General features: G+C 44.1%; 1 protein-coding gene across 2 annotated transcripts in view; it reads right to left on the bottom strand.

The window, feature by feature from the left end:
- Nucleotides 1-2,861: 2,861 nt before the first annotated feature.
- Nucleotides 2,862-13,619, bottom strand: part of PAIP2B (poly(A) binding protein interacting protein 2B) — a 36,436-nt gene continuing 25,678 nt past the window's right edge. Inside the window, exons 3-4 of one of the 2 annotated variants that reach the window (XM_072937583.1) lie at nucleotides 9,599-9,742; nucleotides 2,862-8,588 (exon numbers count right to left, since the gene is read on the bottom strand). In XM_072937583.1, coding sequence (XP_072793684.1) covers nucleotides 8,532-8,588; nucleotides 9,599-9,742 — 201 coding nt within the window. In that variant the 3' untranslated portion in view covers nucleotides 2,862-8,531. Of the gene's footprint in view, nucleotides 8,589-9,565; nucleotides 9,743-13,619 lie in introns of both variants that reach the window. The other variant, XM_006201561.4, reaches the window with a different exon arrangement.

Raw genomic sequence — 13,619 nt, 5'->3', positions numbered from 1 at the left:
TGTTATCAGGCACACATGCTGTGTACAGCCTCAGCTCACCTGCCAGGAGGTTATCCCAGAGGGTCAGAAATGGTTTTAGCTCAGGGTTTAAAGCCCCACTTGAGGTACTTGGCCTGTGGTCGCAGTCTGCTCGCCCAGCAGCCAGGCAGGTCATTTATCTGTGTGCTGCCCACCCCCTACATTAGCATACTCCTATGCCGTGTGGCTGCCTCTTCACCTGTGATCTCAATTTTCCCCTGTCCAAGTGGGTAAAGATCCCTGCCTGACCATCTTTAGTGAAACTAAGTGTTCTCCATGCAACATCCCCAGAAGTAACCTTAGACATAGCACACCCTGTCTTCATAGTCCCAGTAGGATTTCGGGGATGGTACAGATCTAATCTGGGAGAATTTTTACCTCACTGGATTTGGTACTTACAGGTAAACGGCACATTTTGCAGTTTTTCTCATGAATGAGTTCTTAAGAGGTTATGAGGATGGCTGAGGTCCCAGAAGGCCAACTAGACACAAATGGGTGGCCTACCTATTCCTGGAGACTGCCGGCCTGGCTCTGGTTACAGGATGACAACTTTGCATTTGTTGTGTGGCACCGGAAATGACGAACGTCAGTGGAAAGCAGATAGGATTCCTGTCCTGTGGATACTGTAGTTTGATCAGTAAAGACAAGCCCGGGGCTTCCTGTTCTGCCTGTGTTGCTGGGTGAAGACTGAAGACAGTCTTGACCCACAGCGGCTGCCTCTCCAGGTGTTCAGAGTGGAAGCTGTTACAAGGCATGGATTGTGTCCTAAACATCAGTTCTCAAGCTTCTGTGCATCAGTTATTCACAGACTTGTTTTAAACTCTGATTTTCATTTTTTTCCTCCTTCTGTAAGGTGTCTGATTCAGTAGATCAAGTATGAGATGAGATGGGAAATTGTCATTTCTGCTAAATAACCTTGGGTCATCATTTCTGCTGCAGAGGTCCAGGATCTGCACTTGGGGGAGCTCTATCCGGTAACTTCAGAGTTCTGATTCAGCTCTTGAATACCCGTTTCCCAAGTCAAATGACACTGTTCTTTCACTGTGTACAACAGGACGGTGGTGGCTCTCATCCCGTCAGCTCTAGCTCAACACAGCAATAAGAACTCAAGCCGTATCCCTTCCTGGGGGACAGTCAGCCCTCTTCACATCTAGGTGTGGTCCCAACAGCTGGGGGCCAGCTATCAGCGAATCCCCAGTACATCATATGGTGAAAAGCTTGCAAAGAACAGGGACCCAGCAGAGGGGCCTCGGCAGGATCTGACAGTCCTAAGAACACTTTACTAATGAGTGGCCTCAAGACCAGGATCAAGCAGTAGTTTGGATTTAGAATCTAAAACTGTATGAGTTTATAAATAAGAGACATACTTCTGTTCTTCAGGATACAACCATCACTTCCTTACCATCGCCTAGCCTCTGCTGTTCCAGTTGGACGGGAGGTTTAGAGCACAGCAAGGAGCACATCATGACGGATTTTCAATGCCAACATGTAAGTGTTGACTAAACGTTAGTTGGAAAAACGAAGGCGGTATTAACGTGCACAAGGTCAGATGTGTTCCCAGTTCCCGTGACCAAAGGAAATGTGATGAGGTGGCTTTTTCTCCAACTAGTCAGGCTCCATTACACGGAGGTTGCAATGCATAAAGCGATGTTTGATGAGATTCTCTCCCTTTAATTTAAAATGTATAACCTCCTTCCCTATAGATACCAGGAACAATGAAAAGGATGCCGCACTACCAAGGCGCTGGATATACGATTCATATCTGAGCTTGTAACAGCCTTTGGACAAGGCAGGAGAGCTTGGAGCAAGAAAAGGACTTGAAGAGGCCAGCGCTGCCTTAATCTACCTGTGTGATCTCGTGGACGGCACAGCCTCGTCTGTACCATTCAGCAAACATTCACTGCATGTCTTCTAGCTGTGATGAGTGCTCTAAGGAGTTTTAATCTAAGGATGAAAAATGAGTGTACCCTTACACCTTACACCAACAGAAAGTGGTTGAAAATTTATGGAACTGCAGTTTACAGTATCTGCACTTTTCTGTAGTATATTATACTTAAGTTTAATGACAATTTAAAATGAATGAATACCCCATTCACTTCTTCAAGGCTGTGACCAATCCAGGCCCTGTATAAACAGAACTATAGCTGTGAACAGGCAAGTGAGCTCAGGTTTTTTAAAACCTGATTGTAGGAAAAAAGCAAAGAAAAGACAGCCCTCAAAGCAAAACCCATGGGCTATGGTCTGGTCCTGTGATCTTTTTACATATAATAAAGCCGAGCACGGATGATGTCTGCTTGTTAACCCCTGCAGCCCTGGCCCCTAGGACAGTGCTTGGTACCTAGCAGGTGCTCAGACGTGTTGAGTGGTTGCAAGGCAGATATAGAACCCCTTTGTTTTCTAGGCAGGAGTCAGTTTTGCCCAGCAATAGGAAAACGACAGCTATCCAATTTCCCTTCAAGCCCAAGGATTTCCTGTTACCACCTCTGTTCAGAGCTACACACATTATTGCCCCAGTTACTACCATGGATTGAGTGTCTATTATATGCGACCCAGGAGTCTGAAATTAAATTCAGCCTAATTTTCACAATAACTCCAGGAGGAAGGTGTTACACCATCACAAATAAACAGGTTCAGGCCAAAGGCACAAAGTAGTGGAGGTAGGATTCACTCAGGCCTGTGACTTCCAAGACAATGCTTTTACTACTTTGTAACACTATTTACAATGGAGAATTACACAACTAAAACTGATCTACATTGAGACAAAAACCAAACAAAACACACACCATACACCCGCTGTAATATAAGGACCCAACTGTAGGAAAAAGGGTACCACTGCCAGCAAATGTATTTTATTCTCATTTTAATGAGATTTTCAACAGCTGCCATTTGGTTTGTGTAGCAAATTTTTTAAAAAGTAACTTTTTTCCATTTTTGATATTTTTATGAAAATCATTTTCTTCAGTTTTAAAGCCCTGTCCCTCCCCCAAAGAAGTATTAATAACTACCATGTAATGTTTACTTAGGAAAAGAAAAAAAAGGAACAGAAAGAGCTTTTAAAAACTTGAGAAACAGGGATAAAGGTCCAAAGCCCCGCCCCAGGCCCGCTGGACGTGCTCAGCTGCAGGCACCGGCCGCACTTTACCCTCCTCGCCGGCAGATGCGTGGGCCGTACACAAACCCTCTGGGGACCCCTTGTACCACAAAGTCCACTCCCCTTCTCCTCTTGACCTTCTCTGCTGGCTGCCCTCTTTCCTTCCAAATTGGTCCAACAAAGGCAGCACGATCTTTAATACAGGTTCAGCTTTGTAACGGAGACGGCACTGCACTGAGAAAGTTCAGAGATTCCCCCATCCAGTCGGGGAGGAAAAAATATCCAACACAGTACTGATGGTTTCACTTTCTTGTCCGCTCAAACACATGCTTGTACTTATTAAACTGTCAGATGCTTCGGAAGCCCTGACGTGTAGACGGCACAGGAGTTTCATATAAAAAAGAAGTTGCAAAATTATTATAAAAATTTCTGCAGCAGTTCAGGCTCCAGAAGCTTCAGGTGGAGATTCTGATGACAAAGCTGGTTCTGATAAGCCGTTCCTCTGACATGCACAGCCGCTTCCCCGTGAGTCCTGTGTTCTGAGGGTTCCATTTAGACCACAAGAGGTTGAAATCCAAGTTTAAAAGACTCTCTGCTGACAAACTGGTAATATCCACCAATGGAATATTATTCAGCAAAAAGGAACAGACTACTAATACAAGCTTTATGTCATGGGTGAACCTCGAAAATACACTCAGTGACAAAAGCCAGATCCAAGAGACTGTATTTTGTATGTTTCCATTGAGGTGATGCCCAGAAAAGGCAAATTTACACATTAGTGGTTGCCTAGAGCTAGGAACAGGTATTATCATGTAAATAGGCATGAAGGATCTTATTGAGGGAGATAAAAATGTTCTAAAACTGAGAACTGTATAGCTGCACCACTCAAGAAAGTTACTAAAATCAGTGAATTGTACACTTGAAATGGGCGAATTTTATGATATGTAAAACATGCCTCAATAAAGTTGTTTAAAAAAAATAATAAAGTCCTTGCCTCCCAAATGATCCATCAAGCATTAAACACTTCTGCAGGCTCCCAACCAACAGGACAGGATTATCAGTGTTGCGCTAGAGGGAAAACGCTGTACTAGCTCATAGTACACAGTTTAGAGTGTTCTTCATTAGTTACAATATTTAAAGTAGCCAGTCAGAAGGTAGGATTGGGGAAGAAAGGTCAGCCGACCTCACAAATGACTCCTAGTAACAAAATCTAAGGGGGCTTTTTCTTTCAGAATAAAGATGGTGCATCTGTCCCTTTGTCGATTTCTCTTCTGTCCCCCGGGGACAGGGTGGTGAGTCTCTTGGCAGCATCCTGTAGAGATCAGTGTACTCAGCTGTCCTATTTGTATGATCCCCTCACCCCCACCCCCGAAGTCTAGACTGAGGACAGCAGAAGGTGCTGGGCAATGAGGCAGGAGGCCAAGTAGCCAGCAGGGCAGTTGAGTGTTTCCTTGGGTCAGCCTCCTATTCCCCTGTCCTTTGTCACTAATTGCAGCTTCAAGATGGGAGAAACAAAAACAAAATTAAAAACAAAGGGGCAAAAAAAGCCCTTTCAAAATTGTAACTAACCAAGCCTACAGATGAAATTCACAAGGCAGCGGTTGTAACTAACCAAGCCTACAGATGAAATTCACAAGGCAGCGGAGCAGTGGCTGCAGAAAAGTACTCTGTGTACCACACAGGGACCAGAAGGACTAATGGTCTCTGTGGGCAATGAGGGGGGAAATGACTCACGTGGGGAACTGTGGGCAGAGGCAGGAGGAAATCAAGTTTCCTGATAGCTCTGGGTCCTGACCGGATCCAGGTCAATCCTTCTGTTCTCTCCACCCGCTTCCCAAACTAAAGAGATCTGCAATTATCCTGGAGGACAGTGGCTATGCAGTCTTCCAGGCGCACACCTCCAAACCTTGGTCAAATCTGTCAGGCCTCTGCCTGAGCCCACCCCTCAACATCACTGAAACTAAGCAACATTATTAACCTGTGATGCCAGGATTTTTATCAAAGAACACTTGCTACCCCCAGTCTCAGCGGTGTTGGCTCCTGGGCTCCTGATGTTTATACAGACATGGGTTTTGCAGCAGCACTGACACAAGAAGATTCAGTCAAGCTGTTTCCTTTCGCTACTTCTTCATACAACTTTCCTCTCTGACATTATATTAATTTCTACTCTGAGGTCACAGGGTTTGACTGACATCCTTACTTCCCAAACTCTTCAAAATCAAGACAAAATTTTGAGATTATAGCAATGCACAAGTTGAAAAATGCTGATTGTTTCACTAAAAACATTTTTAAAGCCGTTCTTAGCGTTAGAACCCTAATTAAAGAGACCCTGGCTGTTCTGGCTTTGGGAACTAGAGGTGTTGGTAAGGTTCAGCCTTTTCCTAATGATCTTTTTGGGTATGACTTTGTATGATCCCCAAAAGTCAACTGCTGCAGTCAGAAACTGGTCCAAAGACCCACAGCTGTAGGTCTCAGGCCTACGCTGCATCCATCAAGCTTTCTGCTACAGTTCAAAGGCCATTTCCTTTTTTTTCCCCCCTCTGGAAGACCAAGAGATAAAATAATTTTCATTTTGGAGTCTCAGAGTGCAGTAAACACAAAAATAAGAAATCAATCACTAATAAACTGACACTGGGACCAGCCAGAATTGGCAATTGTTAAAAACACATATTCGGTTTCTATACTTAAACTTCTAGTTGCCAATAAAAACAGCTTAAACTGTAGTGGCTTAAACTCAACATCAAAGGGGTCACTTGCAATACCAGTCACCCTTAAAGGGTCTAGCCTGCCTTGCACCCAGAACCTCTCTGATGAGGAAAAGTCCGAGATAGAGGTTCCCAGCCTTTCTGAGTGAAGAGCCAACAAGACCCACATGTGTTTTCTGCTGAGAAGCTGGCAAACTCTGACTGTAGCTGAGCCTGTGGTCTGGGTGACAACTGTGCTCCCACCTCATAACGTAAAATAGAAGGAGAAACGAGTAGGCTACAAGAGGAACCGTTGGAAACACAAACCCATGCGTTAAAAAGGGGGGCACACTGCTCGCTGCTTTCTGATTCTGAAGTCAGCATGCTGGTTCTGCACAGGACTGGGAAGCCCAGCCCTCAGGCTCCACTGCTCGTCCGGCAGGAAGCTTTCTTCGTCCTGACCAAACATGCCTTGTGAAACCGGGCTGAAGACTGACGTCCAAGCCGAAACCCCACAGCAGGTGGAAAGACAAGCCCTGTGGACTGCACCTCACACCTTCGCTTATCCTGGTGTCAGAAGAGCAAGCCTTCTCCAGGATGAAGGAACGGCTTAATCTGGACCCTTCTAGGACTTCTCAGACCAGGAGCCACACAACAAGAATCCACAATGCTGTCTGTGATGGAAGACACCACCGGCTGGAAAATGCCTCTTTCTGCAGTCCCGATACACTTCCAGCAGCCTTTAGAATTCTGAGCTTGGACAAGTGAATGGAGATGGGAGGGGGAAAAGCCGCCCCCGCAGGGAGAGGCCTCTGCCTGCACTTCCAAGGCCCTCTCCTTATTAAAGGTAACAACTCCAGCTGAAAGCTGCACTGGAATTAAGATGTTTCTTTATTTGTAGCCCTCCCTGAAAACGAGTTGCGCGTTTCACTCTCTTGATGTAGAGGCTCTGGGAATTCATGAGCACACCTGGCAATACCAGCTCCCTCCCTAAGCCACTCCCCTGTGACATGGGACCTCACGAGGAGGGCATCTTTCAAATGACACCATCCTACAGACTTGAATGAGGGAACGACGTGGGTTCATATTTTCAATCCGACATTAGCCTGTGGCCGTTCAAAGAGTCAACAAGGGAGCTCATAAGAAAAAGGACAAATTCTGAAGCTTTCCAAACCCTAGTCTTTTCCTTTCAACCTCTGTCCCACATCCACATACTGTATTTACAGACTTTATTTCAAGTTACACCATCTTTCCCTGACAGGCTGATCACACGGCGGCAGCAGCAGTCATACAGAAGCCACTGTCCTTCTCAGGCCCCTGCGAGTCCTCGTCCTGAGAGGACGGGCAGGACTGGATACGCTCTTTCAGCTCTGACTCTGCTGCTGACACCTCTATCACACAAAAGCAGCTCTTAGCGCCCGGTTTAGTTCCTTACGAGTACTAACAACCAAAAAAACCCTGTGACTTGTAGGCAGGAAAGAACGTACCCAGAACGTCCAACCAAGAAAACTCAAAAAGCTTCGGTGTGTGGGAACAGCAAAATTCTCTAACTGCTAAAGCTGCCCCAGTGGGTCACAGGGCCACAGGGTCAGGCGGGGCTCATTCTCCTAGGCTTTTGTGTAGTTATTCTGCACAATTCTCTCAGGTGGGGAGAAGCATCCAACGTGTAAACTGAACTTCTTGTTAGTGTCTTGAAAAATAAATTTACTTGTACAAGTGCATAAACCTTTCTAAGGATACCAGGCGGACCAACTCATCATGAGGCTGGAAAAAACCTGTCAAAATAAACTTAAGCTCCAACTAGCAGGATTCAGAGATGACTTCTCCAGGCGGAAGCTGATGGCCAGCACAGCACACCTCTCCTATACCTTTGGCAACAACATCTTTTCTTAAAAACAGAGTAGGGCTGGTGTGGAAAGGAGACAGGGGACCGGACAACATGAGGGACGAAGTGGCAAACCCACCCCTGTGCTCTTTTACCTTGTAAGTGATGAGTCTGATGGTAGCTGGAATGAGAGGCTTAAGAGCAGGCCAGCAGCAACTGAATGACCCAAGTGATAATCACCGGCCCAGTCCTCTCCTTCGGATTTACAGCGTTCACCTACCGTAAATGGGTGCTTCACTAACCATCCGAAGTCCCAGTAAGGCAGCGCTTTAAGCCTGGGCTTTCCTGAATGGGTTTCAGGGCAGGGAGGCACGGGCTCAGCAGGCCATGGTAATCCCAGTTCATCGCAGGAAATCCCACGGGGTCGGGGAGCTGCTTTCTCTGGTTCCAACACCTGCTTCTCCCGCTCGTCCCTCTCGCCACCCAGACTCAACAAGTAGTTCTGCAGGCGTTCACCGCCCTTGGTAGTAAGCTTACAGCAGGGTGAGAAGGGCATTCTTAAATTAAACACCTGGGCTTTCTCGGTCAGCTTATTTGCTTCAACACACACAGTAGAACATTCCTGATGAAGGGGGAAAGAAGACTGCAATTTCCTTAAGTCAAAAAGCTAATAACAGTAATAGGAAATTGCTCCGAATGAAATCAGTAGAACAAAAGAGCAATACTCAGAGGCTTGTAGAGTCAGACTGAGCGCATTGGTTAACTCTAGTCACAGTGCCAAGTTAAACCACTGTTCCCCTTCCCCGCTGCGCACCCCTTGCCCACCCCATCCCTCTCTTCAGCTCTGCCGTTTTGTGCAGCGCTATCCCCAGATGTGGGGACATACAAGTTCTCCTCAAAGCTTTCTTCCAGCTCAGTACTTCACTCCTGGAATAAATTCCTTGGCATCCGGGTTCAGGTTACTTTTGCTCTGAAATAAGAACCAAGAGATGATAAATCCCAAGGCAAGCTGCACTTTCAAACTTATTTTCTTCCTGCTTCCAGTATTACCAGTACCTTCCTCTCTGCTTTAAGGAGAGGGAAAAAAAAAATTCCCTGCAACTCCAGCTGTCACTGCTGGGATGCTCTCAGTGGCTCCTACGTATTAAGTCCTGCTAACCTCATTCTCTCCTTCCTGCTTTAGACTCCTGTTCCCTTCATGGTGCTTTCGTTAGAGGCTTGTTAACTGCAACTCTAAAAATAATTTTTTAATTCATTGAGTACCTTAGCTTAATGAAAATCAGAGTACTCCAGCAAGCCAGTTTGGTTACCACAATCCCTAGTTGGTTTTTTTTTTTCCTCTCCATTCTGCTGCATTCTCTTTGGTATCTACTCTCTTGGAGAGTTGCCATATCTAAAACCTTGGCAAACTGCAGGGCACAATCATTCAAAACATGAGTTGTGTGAGAATGATATCACTTAGAGAATTCTGACATTACGTAACTGTGGAAGGCAGGGAATTCATTTATCCGGTCTTCTAATTATATGTGAAAAATGGCCTCTTAGGAGTATGTTCCTTCCACAATGAACAGGCAGTTTTTCTAACAGCATCATTCAAAACTATAAATACAGATTTGCAGGCTAGTAAAAGGAAAGGACAGCAGCAGATGATAATCTGAAACCAAACCTCTTCCATGCTCAAATTTTTATCCTTAATCCCAGTTCTGCTTTGAGAAGCCCACTGGAGAAAATGAAAGCTGGTGATGTTGCAATAATGACGCTTTCACAGTGCTCTGAGTGGTGCATCTTCAATGTACCCTCTTATTAACGCACAGGTGATGAGTGAAGGAACAGCAGCTCAGAGGGCCCCAGAACTTGCCCAAGGTTGGAGGGCCGAAGGGAGAGCCTGCGACTCCAAATCCCACACTCTTTTTGCTATGTCACACGTGGAACTACATATGCTCTTACCAAAATATCTTCAGAATCATGACCATCACTGACCGACAGTCCATTGAACTGTTGCTGCAACTGGCCCATGGCCTGAGGCAGGTCTCGCGATGGAATAAACCAGTCTTGGTCTTCCTCATCCAGCATCTCCTGGAAGCAGCGGTCAAGGAACTCTTGCTCCTGCAGCTCCTCCTCCACCTAGCAAGCAAGGGCAAGAGCTCAGACTTACTGTCCCAGTGGGACTCACACCTTTTTTCTCCACCTCTTTCTTTCAGAGGTTATTACTCTGCAGTTAGAATGATCTTCCAGATATCCCATGCTCCTGGATTGGAAGAATCAATATTGTTAAAATGGTCACACTGCCCAAGGCAATCTACAGATTTAATGCAATCCCTATCAAATTACCCAGGACATATTTCACAGAACTAGAACAAATCATAATAAAATTTATAAGGAACCATCAAAGACCTAGAACTGCCAAAGTATTACTGAAGAGAAAGAAAGAGGCTGAAGGAATAACTTTCCCAGACTTCAGACAATACTATAGAGCTATTGTCATCAAGACAGCATGGTATTGGTACAAAAACAGACACAGAGACCAATGGAACAGAATAGAGAACCCAGAAATGAACCCACAAACTTTTGGTCAACTAATCTTCGACAAAGGAGGCAAGAATATACAATGGAATAAAGACAGTCTCTTCAGCAAATGCTGTTGGGAAAACTGGACAGCAGCATGTAAAGCAATAAAGCTAGAACACTCCCTTACACCGTACACAAAAATAAACTCAAAATGGATCAAGGACTTAAACATAAGACGAGATACAATAAACCTCCTACAGGAAAATATAGGCAAAACATTATATGACATACACCTCAAAAATTTTCTCCTAGAAGAAATAAAAGCAAGAATAAACAAATGGGACCTAATGAAACTTACAAGCTTCTGCACAGCAAAGGAAACCATAAGTAAAACTAAAAGACAACCTACGGAATGGGAGAAAATTTTTGCAAATGAAACCGACAAAGGCTTGATTTCCAGAATGTATAAGCAGCTCACATGACTTAATAAGAAACAACCAAACAACCCAACCCAAAAATGGGCAAAAGACCTAAACAAGCAATTCTCCAAGGAAGACATACAAATGGTCAATAGGCACATGAAAAAATGCTCAGTATCACTAATTATCAGAGAAATGCAAATCAAAACTACAATGAGGTATCACCTCACACCAGTCAGAATGGCCATCATTCAAAAGTCCACAAATGACAAATGCTGGAGAGGCTGTGGAGAAAAGGGAACCCTCCTACACTGCTGGTGGGAATGCAGGTTGGTGCAGACACTGTGGAAAACAGTATGGAGATTCCTCAAGAGACTAGAAATAGATTTACCATATGACCCAGGAATCCTGCTCCTGGGCTTATATCCAGAAGGAACCCCACTTCAGGATGACACCTGCACCCCAGTGTTCATAGCAGCACTATTTACAATAGCCAAGACATGGAAACAGCCTAAATGTCCACCAACAGATGACTGGATAAAGATGTGGTATACTTATACAATGGAATACTACTCAGCCATAAAAACCGACAACATAACACCATTTGCAGCAACATGGATGCTCCTGGAGAATGTCATTCTAAGTGAAGTAAGCCAGAAAGAGAAAGAAAAATACCATGTGAGATCGCTCATATGTGGAATCTAAAAAACAAAAACAAAAAAACAAAGCATAAATACAAAACAGAAATAGACTCACAGGCATAGAATACAAACTTGTGGTTGCCAAGGGGATGGAGGGTTGGAAGGGATAGATGGGATTTCAAAATTGTAGAATATATAAACAAGATTATACTGTATAGCACAGGGAACTAAATACAAGATCTTTTTTTTTAACATTTTTTATTGATTTATAATCATTTTGCAGTGTTGTGTCAAATTCCAGTGTTCAGCACAATTTTTCAGTCATTCATGGACATATACACACTCATTGTCACATTTTTTTTCTCTGTGATTTATCTAAATACAAGATCTTGTGGTAGCTCACAGAGAAAAAAATGTGACAATGAATATACATATGTTCATGTATAACTGAAAAATTGTGCTCTACACTGGAATTTGACACAACATTGTAAAATGATTACAAATCAATAAAAAATGTTAAAAAAAAAGATCTTCCATGAGATCGACTAAGAATTACAATGCTTCTAATGACAGGCTAGAGAAAATAAAATTTTTAGTTTTTTTTCAACCAAATTCATTCAAAAATAAGACTGGAAATAGTGATTCAAAATAGCAGAAATTCCAGGTCTTCACAGATCTTCTGACATCTCTGATACATGACACAGATACTTCCCACTCATATGGCACTTAGAGAAAATCATTTTAAAGCTTGAAATTCTTTTCTCAATCTTTTTAAGAAGCAATTCTCCTTAAATGTCCCATCTGACAAGTAAGAAGGTATAGAAACTATGTAACTAGACCGCGACCTGAATACCTGAGATTAAATCAAAACCAACTCTAAGCTTCTGGCCCACTTTTCTGGGAATGAGGCCCCTTCCGGAGAAAAATACTTTCAGAACCTTAGAAAGATGTAAAGAACACTTTTTGGCATACCAACAGAAAATGATGTCATCATTGTAGTATTCTTTCAAAACAAGAAGAAATAATATGAATAGTGAAACAAAGTCATATTTCTTAGAGGTTGCCCTAAACTAAAGCAACATATAGCTAGGATACTTTACACTTCTTTGCACAGATAACTCTTAGTAAAAAGTATGCTTCACTCTGGAGAGTAAGTGTGGTTTTAACAGGCCTCCCGCTTCGTGTCTGGCCATCCACTTCCTGCAGGCTGCCTGGTGACAGAGTCACGGCTCACTGGTGCCACCACTAGGGGGCTGGTCAAGCAAAAATAATCACTCAAACTGACCAATACATTTAACCTCATGAATTCAAAGGAAAAGTCACTGGTAGCGAGACTTAAACATACTATTTCAGTAACATTACAATTAGCCACACTTTGTTTTTTAACCTCAAGTAAGTTAGTTATGAGGTACTTAAAACACCAACAACTAGAAAATATTTCCAAACTACAAGATTTGACGGGATTGCTCAAGATCTGCCGCAACTCTCCCCAAGAGCGTTAATGACTCTGTATTAAATCAACCCTGATTCACAGGCGCAGTCCAAGAAAATGGTTACTGGACCCAGTGGTGTGACAGGGAGCATGGTCTATGTACTAATCACACAGACCACAACACAGGGAGCCACAGGGGGTGGAACTGCTGGCTGCCCCCTGAACTTGTTTCCTTCTCCCCAGAGCACAGGGCTGTTCAGTTAAAACCACGTTTCCAAGTAGGGGAGGGTGTAGCTCAGTGGTAGAGTGCTTGCCTAGCATGCATGAGGTCCTGGGTTCAATACCCAGTACTGCCATTTAAACAAATAAACCTAATTACCTTCCCTCCCCTGAAAAAAAGAAAAAGAACCTCACATCTCCTGTCTCCCATGCTGGATATGGCCATGTAACTATTGATCATGTAATGTCCCCAGAAGGGATATGAGCACTTTGGCATCACCTTTGCCTTTGGCTCTCTTCCTTTCTTTGTTATCCTTCACCTACTCAGCTGATAAAATGTCCCGGGGGGTGGCAGAGCCCCATCACGGGGGAAACCGTGTGCTCCCAGAGTCACTGGTCTACCTGGAATGCTTACCTTGGGCTGTTAATATCACAGAGATGTAAGACAAACAATTACTGCCGGACCTTTGTGGGAGCAGTCTAGCCTTCCCCGACGATACACTTCTCCATCTCAGACTTGGATTCTGCCGGTCCCCGAGGTCCTATTTGCGCTGGCCTGTCTGCACACAACTGCTGTTTCCCAGAAGTCTACACTGGAACACCACGCCACTAGATCCTCTTTTAATCAGTGTGGTAGAAAAATTTCAATACCCTCCTCCAAGCTATTTTCAATCTGGTCCCTTACCAGTTGAAATTGCTTCTTGGTCAGTCCAGATCAGGCTTCTGAGTATTTTTAAGTTATTCTAACGCCAATGAACCCATTCTCTTAGAACAGACTGACA

This window comes from Vicugna pacos, chromosome 15 (assembly GCF_048564905.1).
Source record: "Vicugna pacos chromosome 15, VicPac4, whole genome shotgun sequence".
Taxonomy (NCBI): Eukaryota; Metazoa; Chordata; class Mammalia; order Artiodactyla; family Camelidae; genus Vicugna; species Vicugna pacos.
Note: the sequence above shows the minus strand (reverse complement) of the source record. Positions and strands in the feature narration are given on the sequence as shown.